We start from the raw sequence: 12,849 nt of genomic DNA, 5'->3' as shown, positions 1-12,849 counted from the left end.
TAAGGAGAGAGCTAAAAGCTGGAAAGCAGAGGGAAACTTGGTAAATGATAAAATGCACACTACTTCAAGTATATTAAATGATTTGGGAAATTTTTTTGAAAGGTGGAGGTAGTCAGGCAGGTAGCTCATCCAGTTTAACTTTAGGGTTAAAACTGTCATTTGGAATCCCAGCACTCGGGAGGCAGAGGCAGGAAGATCTCTGTGAGTTCAAGACCAGCTGGGGCTACAGGGAGACCCTGCCTCAAAAAAGATCAAAAAAAAAAAAAAAACCCCCCCCCCCCCAAAACACCTGTCATTTGGTTACGAGTTCAGTGGAAGTAGAAAATTATCTGATAGTCTTTTGGGCTTTTTAAAAGATACCCTAGGCCAGGCGTGGTGGCACTTGATGGGAGGCAGAGGCAGGCGGATCTCTGTGAGTTCAAGGCCAGCCTGGTCTACAAAGTGAGTTCCAGGACAGCTGGGGCTACAGAAAGACCCTCTCTCAAAAAGACCAAAAAAAAAAAAAAGTACAACTTGGGGGGTTGGCGTTACCCAATTTCTCATTATAGCCCCTTTGTCATGCAGCTTGTTGCTAGAGAGGGCCATGAAGGCAGCAACTAAAAGAAATAAAGGATCTGGCAGGAGTAAGCACAGGGACAGTGGATTAAACAGAAATTCCTTAAGCAATTAGCAAGACCTAAAAATGACACACTTTCTCTGTTTTTCTAGTCCCCACTCCTATGAAAGCACAGGGGCCTGCCTGGTTCCCCACTAAATTTAACTCAGAATCAAAGAAGCCTGAATGGACCTAACAAAGCCTAAGCCTTGGCAGACAAAACGTAAGGCCATTCAGCAATGCTGCCTCATGCCTGGAGTCAGCTACCTACACACCCTAGCCTGGAAAATTACCTCCAGCTGCAGAAATTGTAAAGTTGGTGTCCTGTGATTTCTTTGTTCTGTAAAGTCTAAGGGAGATGGAATAATGTGATATCAGAAGGGGCAGAGAACAGCCCCTTGTTTGAGACAGGGGACAAGGGGAGAGGGAAGGTGAGGAAGAGAGGAGAGGACAGAAGATGAAAGGGAGAGGTAGAGAAAGGGAGAACGAGCGTGCCAGAGATCTCACTTGGCTTATTAAGAACCATCAGCCGCCTCAGTAGCAAGTAGCAGCCTTGGAGCAAAGCTCTGCCTGAACTGGTCTAAAACCACTACCCTGGGAGAAAAGGCTTGTGGCCAAGTTTGTTAACAGCTTCTGTCCCCACCCCCAATCTTCCCCAAATGACAAAAAAAAAGCATCAATAACAACAGCTACAAGGAGCACACAGATCATGTAGTCCAACAATGAGGGAAAAAAGGCACATTATAGACAGGGCGAGGAAACAGCAAGGCTGTTTTCTGTTTGTTTGTTTTTCTGAGACAAGATTTTACTTTGCAGCTAATTGGCCTGAAATCTGCTATGCAGACCAGGCTGGCCTTGAATGCAAAGAGATGAACCTGCCTCTGCCTTCTGAGTGCTGGGATTAAAGGTGCCTCTGCCTCCCAAGCGCACCACCACACCCGGCTCACCCGCACACTTAATAAGCTTTAGGATGAAAATTATTTCTGAAGGATTGTAGTGGTAACAAAATTGATCAGCTTTAGATTATCTGAGAGGATTTTGCTACTGCCTCATCAAAAGGATCTCCTTTTTGAGACTTACAAGTCCACAGCCTGCCCACATATGCAGCTTCCCTGGGGTTCGCAGGTGAGTATATGGGATGTGGTCAGGTGGAGTGGGGTGGGATGAGAAGTGGGTTAGATTGCACAAAAGGAGGACATCTCTTACCCCTGGAGATTAGTGGTCTATTTTTCAATTTGCTAAGTGAAACACAAACAAGCCTATGACTGAAAATTTTCCTCAGGGCTTCAGAATTTAAATATATGATAGTGGTCACAACCCGCCAGGGCATACAAGCACATCATGTCCTAAAGCACCTCATGGGAGTGAGTTGGTAGATGGGAAGAATGTGTTGGCTGTTAGTTTTTTGGTGAGGGAGGGGAGGGGGAGAGTAGATATTGATTTTCCTAATGTTTCTTTTGTGCAACTGCTGTTGCCATGTGGTGGTCTGTTGCTATGAAGATTTGTAGTGCCAGACAATGGCTGTTAGGCTCTTTCTGAATGTGCTATTGGTACAGCTATTTCTGCAGGAGTCAGGCAAGTATGCAATAGGCTAAACAGTGGAGAGCTTGGTCACTGCACGCTCGCTCTCCAGGTGAATGCTGCTTGAAGCAGGGCTGAAGATCAAAAGGCATTAATTACAGCCTGGAAGAAAAACCAGTAGCTAAATACTACTTTTCCAGTACAAATACTGAAAATTCAGTATTCTAAATTTCATACACATATTCTCCTACATCAGAATCACAGAGTAAATAAAGGATAACTACCAAGGTTACCCTTTTCATAAAAGAAGATTAATGGAGGGCCCTTTCCCCTTCAGTGAGAAGGATGAAGACCCACACAGGTCTGAAATCAGATGAGGATGAAGAGTTGCCAGGCAGGTTCTCGGAGGAGTTATCACAGGCAAACTACAATCTAGGTTAAGCAAAACCACTGCCTAATAATGAGAAAAAGACAACCTGCAGACCAAAGGGCAGGGCTCAACCAGAGTCTGAAGCAGGGCCAAATATCTGCCTGAGGCCAGAGTATACAGAAGCCACCCTGGTCTCTTTAGATAACAGCTACTTACCTACCCTAGCCATTCTCCCACACAATAACTCTCCATCCTTTCATAATTTAAATCTTATTTATGACCATTATTATTGTATTGCATGATGTGTGTGAGTGTGGGTATATGCCATCAAGTGCATGTGGAGGTCAGAAAACTCTCAGGAGTCAGCTCTTTCCTTCAACTGTGTGTTCCAGGGATTGAACTCTGGTTGTGTAAAGTACTTTTACCTGCTGAATTATCTCGCCAGTATAATCACTGTTTTCTTTCTTTTTTTTTTGCTCTTTTTGAGAAAGGGTCTCTCTGTAGCCCCAGCTGGCCTGGAACTCAAGACCAGGCTGGCCTTGAACTTACAGAGATCCGCCTGCCTCTGCCTCCTGAGTACTGGGATTAAAGGTGTGTGCCACCATGCCCAGCCAATCACTTTTTTTTTTTAAGAGTACATACAGAGTCCAAAAGCATAAGCTATTAGCTACCTATAGTTATTTAAATTTTACTTATTTATATAATTAGTATTTTTAAAAATTTTATTATTCATTTACTTCTATTTCCTGTGTTTGAGTGTTTCGCCTGGATGTATATAAGTGCATCACATGTGTGCAGTGCCCATGGAGACTAGAAGGGGGCTTCGGATTCCCTTGGAACTGGAGTTAAGGAAAGTTCATAGCCTCCATGTGGGTGGCTGGGAATCGAACTTGGGTCCTTTGCAAGAGCAGTCAGTGCTCTTAACCACTGAGCTATCTCTCCAGCCCCTACAATTAGTATTTTTTTAAAGACAAGGTCTTGCCATGCAGCTCAGACTGGCCTTGACTTTGTAACCCTCCCTTCCTCAGTCTTCTCAGTGCTGGCACCACAGGCATATGTACCACCTAGGTCTATGTTTTATCAGATTTTTGAGAACATATGTATCACAACAGGCTGGTCTCAAATCCTGATCTTCCAAGTGCTGGGATCACAGGCACGTGCCATTAGACCTGGTTAATGAAATTTTAAAAATTCAGTTCACCAGTTAGTTACTTGCCATGTTTCACATTCTTGCATGTGTGAGTACAGGCTGCAATTTTGGACAGAGAGCATCTCAATCACTGAAGAAGTTGTAATGGAGAGTGATTATAAATCCAAATTTTTCTTTTGTTGTAAACTTGAAATCCAGACACAGAAACTAACTTATCCAAGACCACACAGTTAGCTAAAGGTGCAACATGTTCTAGAATGTAACTTTCCCTAAATTAGGGAAAATTATTCTCACTGCACTACAACACAAGTGGAAAAATTGAATGCTTTTTTCTTTCTACCAAATCAGTAAATGAGAATTCAATTTCAGAAGGAAGACCAACCAAGATCACTGCAGATTTTCATATCAGCTGACATAAGAGGAGGTGCACTCTGCTTTAGAAACATGCTTAGGGCGGCTGTTTCTTTTTACTGATATTCTAGTAAATGAAGACCAAAGTAATTCCAAATAAGTTGTAAGAGTAATTTTTATATGAGGGAGAGTGATAACCTAGGTAAGTGATTACCAAACCTTTCTTTAAAGCAGCAGAATCTTTTAAATAAAAAATTTCAAAGGAATGTAACAAAAAGCATCCAAAAGTAGTGGGCTGGAGAGATGGCTCAGAGGTTAAGACCACTGGATGATTTTGCAGAGGATCCAGGCTCAGTTTCAGGCTAACAACCATCTGCAACTTCAGTTCCAGAGGACCTGATGCCCTCTGCTGGCCTCTGTGGGCACTGAAGGCACAGGTGCACTTACATGCAGGCAAAACACTCATACACTAAAAATAAAATTTAAAAATTGGGGATTAGAGAGATGGCTCAAGAGTTGAGCTCACTGGCTGCTCTTGCAGAGGACCTGGGTTTGATTCCCAGCACCCACATGGCAACTAACAACCGTCTGTAACTCCAGTTCCAGGGGAATCCAACCTCTTCTGACCTCCACTGGCACTACAAAACACAGGTGCAATTACCTACGTGCAGGCAATATACTTATACACACTCAGCATCCCTTACTCCTATGACTGCCTCTGAGCTCTTTTTCGTGTTCATGTTTCTGAGAGTGTAACTCCTCTAAAGGTTTCTGAAGGTTCTATCCCTGTCATATCATTTCAAAAGGTTGGTAGTGGTAAGATGGCCATGGTGGTGAACACTTGAATCCCAGCACATGGGAGGTAAATGCATGAGGATCAGCAGTTGACAATCAGCCTAGGCTACATAGCAAGACTGTCTCCATGCTGGGCATGGTAACACGTGCTAACATGGCTTCCAGGCCACGATAGACTATCTCCCTTTAAAAAAAAAATGTATTTATTAACCAAGTATGGTGATGCATGCCTTTAATCCCAGCACTTGGGAGGCAGAGGCAGGCAGGTCTCTTCTGAGTTCCAGGCCAGCTGGGGCTATAGGGAGATCATGACTAAGTATTTATTTTTATGTGTATGAGTACCTTGCCTGCAAGTAAGTGCACCCATATCATGCACTTCCCACAATGGCCAGAAGAGGGCGTTGGAGCCCTGGAATTAGAGCTATGGCAGTTGTTAGCCACCATGTGGGTGCTGGGAACCAGCAGCCAGTACTCTTAATTGCTGAGCCATCTCTCTAGTCTCAGACGATCCCTTCCTTTTTTTGGTCTTTTTGAGATGGTCTCCCTGTAGCCCCTGCTGGTCTGGAACTTGCTCTGTAGAGTAGGCTGGCCTTGAACTCACAGAGCTCCACCTGCCTCTGCCTCCTGAGTGCTAAGATTAAAGGCATGCACCACCATGCCCAGCCAGACTATCCCTTCTTAAAGTGTAAGCCAAAATAAACCCCTCCTCCCTTAAGTTACTTCTTGCCAAGTATTTAGTTACAACAATCAGAGAAATAACTAATACAAAATCCAAGGTCACAATTATAGGTGCAGAGGTATAACAGTTTCTCAGATTTTCACTGTAGTATTCCTTCCATGATACAATTCTTGGTGAACTACAGATGCCACTGTAAACTTTGGGACACTTCTGGCTTAGTACAGCTGTCCAAAAGAGGAGAGTCTAGAACACCTCCTGGAATTCTTATCTAAAGTCAGCCTTGCTCTTTTTGAAGGTACCATAGATGCAAAGAAATCATTCTAGATAGCGGGGGATGGTAGTGCAAGCACATATATATATAGTCCTAGCACCTGTGAAGCAGAGGTGGAGGGATTATGAGTTCCAGGCCAGAGCCAGGTATGTGACACACACCTGTAATCCCAGCACTTGGGATGTGAAGCAATCCCATTCCCAGAAACAGGATCAGGAATTCAAGATCATTCTTGGCTACACAGAGACTTTGAGGCCAACCTGGGCTACATGAGACACTGTCTCAAAAACCAACAAAATAAATTCTAGGCCAGTATGGACTACAAAACATGATCCTGTCTCAAAAGTAAGAGAACATTCTGGGTTTCTCTCCCTCCTTCCATTTTTTGGTATAAAAAGTCAGTGTAGACAAAAAGCCCTAGAAGAAATTTTTAAAGTTATCTGTAATTCTTTTTTTAAAAAAATTTTTAATTTTTTTATTTTTTGGCTTTTTGATCTGTATGTAATGTAATCCTTATAATTAACTGGAAGACTGACTCAGGAATCCAGATCTTAAAACTGTAGAGAATGATTTTTGGAGGAATTGCTGTTTCCCCCCCACCACCACCACCCTGGAGACCCAGCTGGCCTGGAACTTACTATGTAGACCAGGCTGGCCTTGAACTCACAGAAATCTATCTCCTGCTTGCTGGGATTAAAGGCATGTGCTACCACACCTGACCTGGAAATGCTATTTCTTAAAGAAAAGCAATGCAAACTAATAATGATTTCAATCAGACCTTTGTTAACTGACAATTCAGGTAAAGATTCTCTGATGGTCAGAAAGAAAGCATTGAAGAAAAAAAAGCAAAGTAGAGCCTATCATTCCAGAACAGCTTTTCCCTTGGAATGAAAGAAGAGTGAAGGGAGATACTAAACCTCAAATACAACAGAGTTAAGTGGGAGAAAATCTTGTATTAAAAGTAGAACTAAGACAGGTGTGGTGGCACAAGCCTTTAATTCTAGCACTCGGGGGGAGGCAGAGGCAGGCAGATTTCTGTGAAATCCAGGCCAGCCTGGTCTACATAGCAAGCAAGTTCCAGGCCAGCAAGGGCTACAGGGAGACCCTGTCTCAAAAAAGACCAAAAAAAAAAAAAAAAAAAAAAAAAAAAAAAAAAAAAAAAGAGTTAAACGAAGCTGCCTCAGGGGGTAAAGCTGCTTGCTGCCAAGCCTAGTAATCAGAATTTGAGCCATGGAATTCATGTAAAGGTGGAAAGAGAGACTGACTTGATACCACAAAGCTGTCCTCTCACTTCCACACGTGTACCATGGCACATGTGTCCCATCCCCCCATACCATGCACACACACAATAATTAATCCAAAATATTACAAGTAGATCTACAAAACCGAGACAGGAGAGTCTCCCAAGTGTTAGGGGCCAGCCTGGGCTACACATTAAGTTTCAGGCTATCATGGGTTACAGAGTATCTCAAAACTACAAAAGACCAAAAATCAAAACAAAGTACCCCTCCCACTAAATTACAATTCATACAAATTGAAGTGAGAATCATCTCAAATGTGCTAAAAGCAGTATTTATTCTTAGTGTCAGAGAACTTTACAAAGTATTTTGACAGGATTTCTAAGTTGATGTAGTCCTATAAGATCTGTTTAGTATATGTTAATACAGAGCTGGTCACCCTTCTGCCTCAGCCTCCACAGTGCTGAGATTGTAGGCGTAAGTTACCACAGGCTCTTCTTTGTCTCTTTTTTATAAACGAAATTTTTAAAAAATTTGGGTCTTTTTGAGACAGGGTCTCCCTGTAGCTCCAGTTGGCCTGAATCTGCTATGTAGACCAGGCTGGCCTTGAAACTCAGAGATCCACCTGTCTCTGCCTCCCAAGTGGTGGCACCACACCTGGCAGAGATTCAATGTTTTAAAAAAATATTTATTTTATGTGTATGAGTGTTTTGCCTGCATGTATGTAAGTACACCATGTGCCTGCAGTACCCATAGAGACCAGAAAAAGGTATGAGATCCCCTGGAACTGGAGTTGCATGTGGTTGTGAGCTGCCATGTATGTGCTGGGAACCAAGTCTGGGTCCTCTGCAAGAAAAGTCAGTGCTCTCAACTGCTAAGCCAAGTCTTCAGCCCCTTTTTCTTTGCTTTTCTCTTCCTTTCCCTTTTCTTGCTCTTTCCTTTCCTTTCTTTTTCTTTGATCAATTATTTTTGACTTGGGAAGTGGAGACAGGAGGATCAGGTGTTCAAGGTCATCCTTGGCTACATAGGAAATCTGAAGCAAAGCAGGACCACACAAGTGCCTGTCTCAAAAAAACCCCAAAAAACAAACAAAAAGCCCCCAAACAAAAACAAAACTAGTAGACCTTGTCTCAAAAATACCAAAACCCAACCAACCAACAACCAATGCCCCCCCCCCCAAAAAAAACCGGAAGCTAGAGAGATGGTCTAGCAGTTAAGAACTCAGGTCTCTTAGGCTGGGCGTGGTGGCGCACGTCTTTAATCCCAGGACTTTGGAGGCAGAGGCAGGTGGATCTCTATGAGTTCAAGGCCAGCCTGGTCTACACAGTGAGTTCCAGGACAGCTGGGGCTACAGAGACCCTGTCTCAAAAAGACCAAAAAAAACCCCAAAACAAAACAGAAACAAAAAACTCAGGTCTCTTCCAGAAGATTTGAATTTGGTTCCCAGCAACCATCATGTAATTCTAGCTCCAGAGTATCTGACATACCTCTGGTCCCTAAGGGCACTTGCTACTTGAGAGCACACATGCTCCCAAGCACACACACAAAACAGAACTCACTGACCAGCCAACCTAGCCAAAGAAGTCAGTTTTTGGTTCAGTGAGAGACCTTATCTCAAGGCAATAAGGCAGAGAATAACAGGAAACTTAGATGTATTGCTCTGGCCTGTCCATGTGGGGTACATGTACACACCCATACACTCATGTCATTATACTATAAACACACACACACACACACACACACACACACACAAACAAACCCCGAAAAAAACAAACAAAAAAATTAAAATTAAAAAAAAATTTTAAATACTAAAAAAGAATTTATTTCACTAAGAAGGCTCCATACTATGGGATCAAAGAAATACAATGCATATTCAGTGCTTTCAGTGCTTATGAAATAAAGAAATTGCATATATATTTCACATATTCATAAAAACTTCAGCGACTGATCATCAAATTGAACTGCCTATTACTGTGTTAATTTTACAAATATATAGGAAAAATCAAATATTTTGAGAGCCTACTATAGAAACCAGATGTTGGGGATAAAATGGTGACGAGAGTCCCTAATTTCAGAGAATTTCTAAAATAGTGGAAAATGTAGATAATAGAAAAGACAGCTGGGAGCTGGGCATAGTAGCCCACACCTTTAATCCCAGGAGGCAGAGGCAGGCAGATCTCTATGAGTTCCAGACCTCGATGGTCTACACAGCAAGTTCTAGGTCAGCTGAGACTACAGGGAGACCCTGTCTCAAAGACAAAAATCCCTAATGAACATTGCAAAGGCCCTCATGGAAGAAAGAAAGAAAGAAAGAAAGAAAGAAAAAGAAAGAAAGAAAGAAAAGAGGGAGGGAGGGAGGGAAGAAGGGAAAAGGGGGGATGGATGAAGGAAGGAGGGGGGTGCAGCTGGGGATAGTGGTAGAGTGCTTGTATATCATATGTCTGACCCTAGCTTCTATACACATGGACAGACAGGAAGGATTTGCCTTACTCTCTTTGAAAAGGTTTTCTCAGGTTTTTATTTTGTCTTTAGAGAAGTCTTCATTATGAAGACAGGTAGAACAGACAACAGACAAGCATGGACCCCTGCAGGTTGCTTGGGGGCACAAAGATGCTGTTTCATCTATGTCTTGTCATTCAAACAGATTCTGGCTGCTTAGCTATTTGGCCACAGTAGATGAGATGACATCTACTTTGTTATTTCCAGACTGTAAATTATAAATACACATCTAGAGTATATCTTCTCTGCATCAGTTTCTATATCCTTTTTTTTTTTTTTAAGACAGGGTCTCACTATGTAGCTCTGGTTGGCTTGGAATGCACTATGTAGACCTTGAACCCACAGAGATCCTCCTGTCTCTGACTCCTGAATGCCAGATTAAAGGTGTGTGCCACCATGCCCAGCTTTATATCCTTTTTGCCTGAATGGAGGACTTTCATTAGATGCTGAATGAAAACAATATTTATTGACAGCAAACTTCTCATAGAATGACCAGAATGAAATGCCTGAATTTCTATGGGCACACTGACAAGTTAGCTCTGTGATAATCAGAGATAATTATCTGTATTCCTAAGGGCCTCTAAACTCCTCAGAGTGAGAACACTTTGAAAATCTGGTTACTGATGCAGAGGCAGGATGGGACTCTGAGGCCCACCTTCTTGAACAACCACAGATGCTTTGATGAGGGACTTGATTCTTCATATTAAAAGAATGTGAGGCCGGGCATGGTGGTGCACGCCTTTAATCCCAGCACTCGGAGGCAGAGGCAGAGGCAGGAGTTCAAGGCCAGCCTTCTCTGTAAATAAACCCCCACCCTATGCTCTGTTAGCAAGCCCAAAAAAAAAAAAAAAAAAAAAAAAAAAAAAAAAAAAGAATGTGTTGGAGTCACTAGATGTTATGCACTCCTATTCCTTCTTGATTATTTTATTTTTTAATTTTAGGTTTAAGAACTTTCAAAATGCAAGAGTTTCTGCTCTCAAGGGCAAATGAAACATACAAGAAGTTTGGATTGTAGCCTTGGGCAGCAGCAAGCTGCAGTGAGCTGACTGCCTAGTGAAAGTCAGCAAACAAGGCCAGTAAACATTTCCCTGTTGACTAGGCCTATGAAGACTGTACTAAGTGATAGAGAAGTGATACAGGTGGCTGGGCAATGAGGAAACCAGTGGGAGGAAGAAGCTGGCTGTATATGTAGGTGTTAAACATGGAAGAGCATCAGACTGACTGTGCTAATGGTAAGTCAATTTAAGACTGCCAGGTGGTACATGTCTGTGTTCCCAGCTCTTGGGAGGTATAGGCAGGAGGTTCAAGAGTTCAAAGTCACCCTTGACTACATAGCAAGTCTGAGGCCAGTCTGGGTTACATGAGACCCTGTCACAAAAAACAAGACCTCCCTCCCACGCCCTGAAAAAAAGGAGTGACTGTTCTCCAGTTCTCTTGATTCCCTCAACTGCCCTTTTATTATTTTTATCTCTTCAAATCTGATTCAGAATTTCACTTACAATCCAAATTTCCCATTAGGGTATGGAGAATACAGAAATAGTTTAAATTACTTGGTGAGTACTTAGTAAATGATTGTCTAAATTCTAGCTATGAAGGGGAGGTAACATTCATCTAAAAAGTTGGCACTGGGGGCCTCGTGTGGTGGCGCATGCCTTTAACCCAGCACTTGGGAGGCAGAGGTAGGTGGATCTCTGTGAGATTGAGGCCAGCCTGGTTTTAGATAGTATCAGGCCAGCTGGGACTACATGACATCTTGCCTCAAAAAGACCACCTGCCCCTCTAAAGAAGTTGACACTGGGGCTAAAGGTGTACTTACTTGCCTACTTGCAATCTCTAGTACTGCAACAAACAAGTAAACAAGTGATCTCTAGAAGTAGCAGAGAATGCTAAAAAGTTTGCTACTACCCTTCATGTGGGCATTGCCAATAAGATGTGGACACTTGAGACCCAAAAATGCTTCACAATATTTATTTATTTTTAATAAATAATTTACTGAGAATTTTATACATGCATATAAGGTGTTTTGATCAAATCCATGCCACTCCCTCCCCTCCAACTCCTTTCCCCATCACTTTTTTCTGGTAACTTCATGTACCCTTTCTTCTTCTTTGATTTGTTTTTTTAAATGGGGCTTTTGGCTACTCTAACATTCCCCCCTCTGGAGAGGTAACTCTAAACTCTTTTAAGGATTAGATACAAGCTCCCAAATACTTTCGACATTTTTGGCCTTTAGAACAGAGGCCCAAGGACATCTTGACTTTTAGCCAAGAAACTGGCTATTTTTCTTTGGGATCTTTTTACCCTAACTGCCTAGCCAGTTCCTACCTCCTATTCTTACCACACCATCCTCTGAGGAGGTTACCCAAATTTCCAATAGGGAATAGGGACGCAGATGCTTCACAATATTTATAACAGTAAGCTTGTACTACCTCCTCTGCAGAAACATATTGAAAAGGGATGGACTTACCATCTTCTGTTTCCTGCCACACGATGCCTTCAAGGTTGACACTGGTTCCAGGTTCACAGGGGCCCAAGCACTCAGGCTCTGTGGCTAGAGCCACATCACATGTGTTGACTCCAACAGATCGGGTACGGACCATGATCTGCTCACAGGGAGATGAGATGTCATTATTGACCACTGGCACCAAAAGGTGCAGTGGCAGCACTGCTGGTGTGGAGACAGGTGACTCCATCTGTGAGAGAAGAGAAGCACTAGCTGAGTTGAAGGGAGATCATCAGAGGAAATACCATGTTCTATTATTTAATTTAGTCCTACATCTTTTGCTGCCCAAGAGCAGGTGCTCTTATAAGATTTTGGTCCTTTCTGTCAAGTCTATCTTATGAACCACTACAGTTCTGTGGTGAAATGAGAGTTTTTTATGCAACAAGCTCTATATTTATTTCATTTATTTACCTACTTATTTTTATTTGTTTGTTTGAAAAGAGGTCTAATATAGCCCAGGCTGGCCTCAAACTGCCTAAGTACCTGAGAATGACCTTGAACTTCTGATCCTCCTGTCTCTCTCAGTATTACTGTGTTACCATGCCTGAACCCACCTCCTCTTAAAAAAAAAAAAAAAAAAAAAAAGACAGGGTCTTACTCCACAGCCCAGGCCCCAGGCTGGATTTTTACTTTATAGCAATCCTCCTGCCTTGCCCAGCTCTCTATTTCTTTTTCTTTATTATTTTTATTTTCTGTGCTATGTACAAGTGTATTGCCTGCATTGTGTTAAGTGCACCTGTGCCGTGCAATGCCCGCAGAGTCAGAAGAGGGTGTTGGATTCCCCTGGAACTGGAGTTACAGAAGGCTGTTAGCAGCCACATGGGTGCTGGGAATCAAACCCAAGTTCTCTGTAAGAGCAGTCAGTGCTCTTAACTGT

At 42.6% G+C, this 12,849-nt stretch overlaps 1 protein-coding gene across 2 annotated transcripts in view; it reads right to left on the bottom strand.

Annotated features, from left to right (window-relative positions):
- Positions 1-12,849, bottom strand: part of Znf609 (zinc finger protein 609) — a 157,381-nt gene that overhangs the window by 32,922 nt on the left and 111,610 nt on the right. For both annotated transcript variants that reach the window (XM_029564987.1, XM_008836298.3), the window contains exon 4: positions 11,937-12,162. In XM_029564987.1, coding sequence (XP_029420847.1) covers positions 11,937-12,162 — 226 coding nt within the window. The remainder of the gene's footprint in view (positions 1-11,936; positions 12,163-12,849) is intronic.

This window comes from Nannospalax galili, unplaced genomic scaffold, assembly GCF_000622305.1.
Source record: "Nannospalax galili isolate Female #2095 unplaced genomic scaffold, S.galili_v1.0 scaffold54, whole genome shotgun sequence".
In the NCBI taxonomy this organism is placed as follows: domain Eukaryota; kingdom Metazoa; phylum Chordata; class Mammalia; order Rodentia; family Spalacidae; genus Nannospalax; species Nannospalax galili.
The sequence above is the reverse complement of the archived record's forward strand: the minus strand, read 5'-3'. Positions and strand labels throughout refer to the sequence as shown.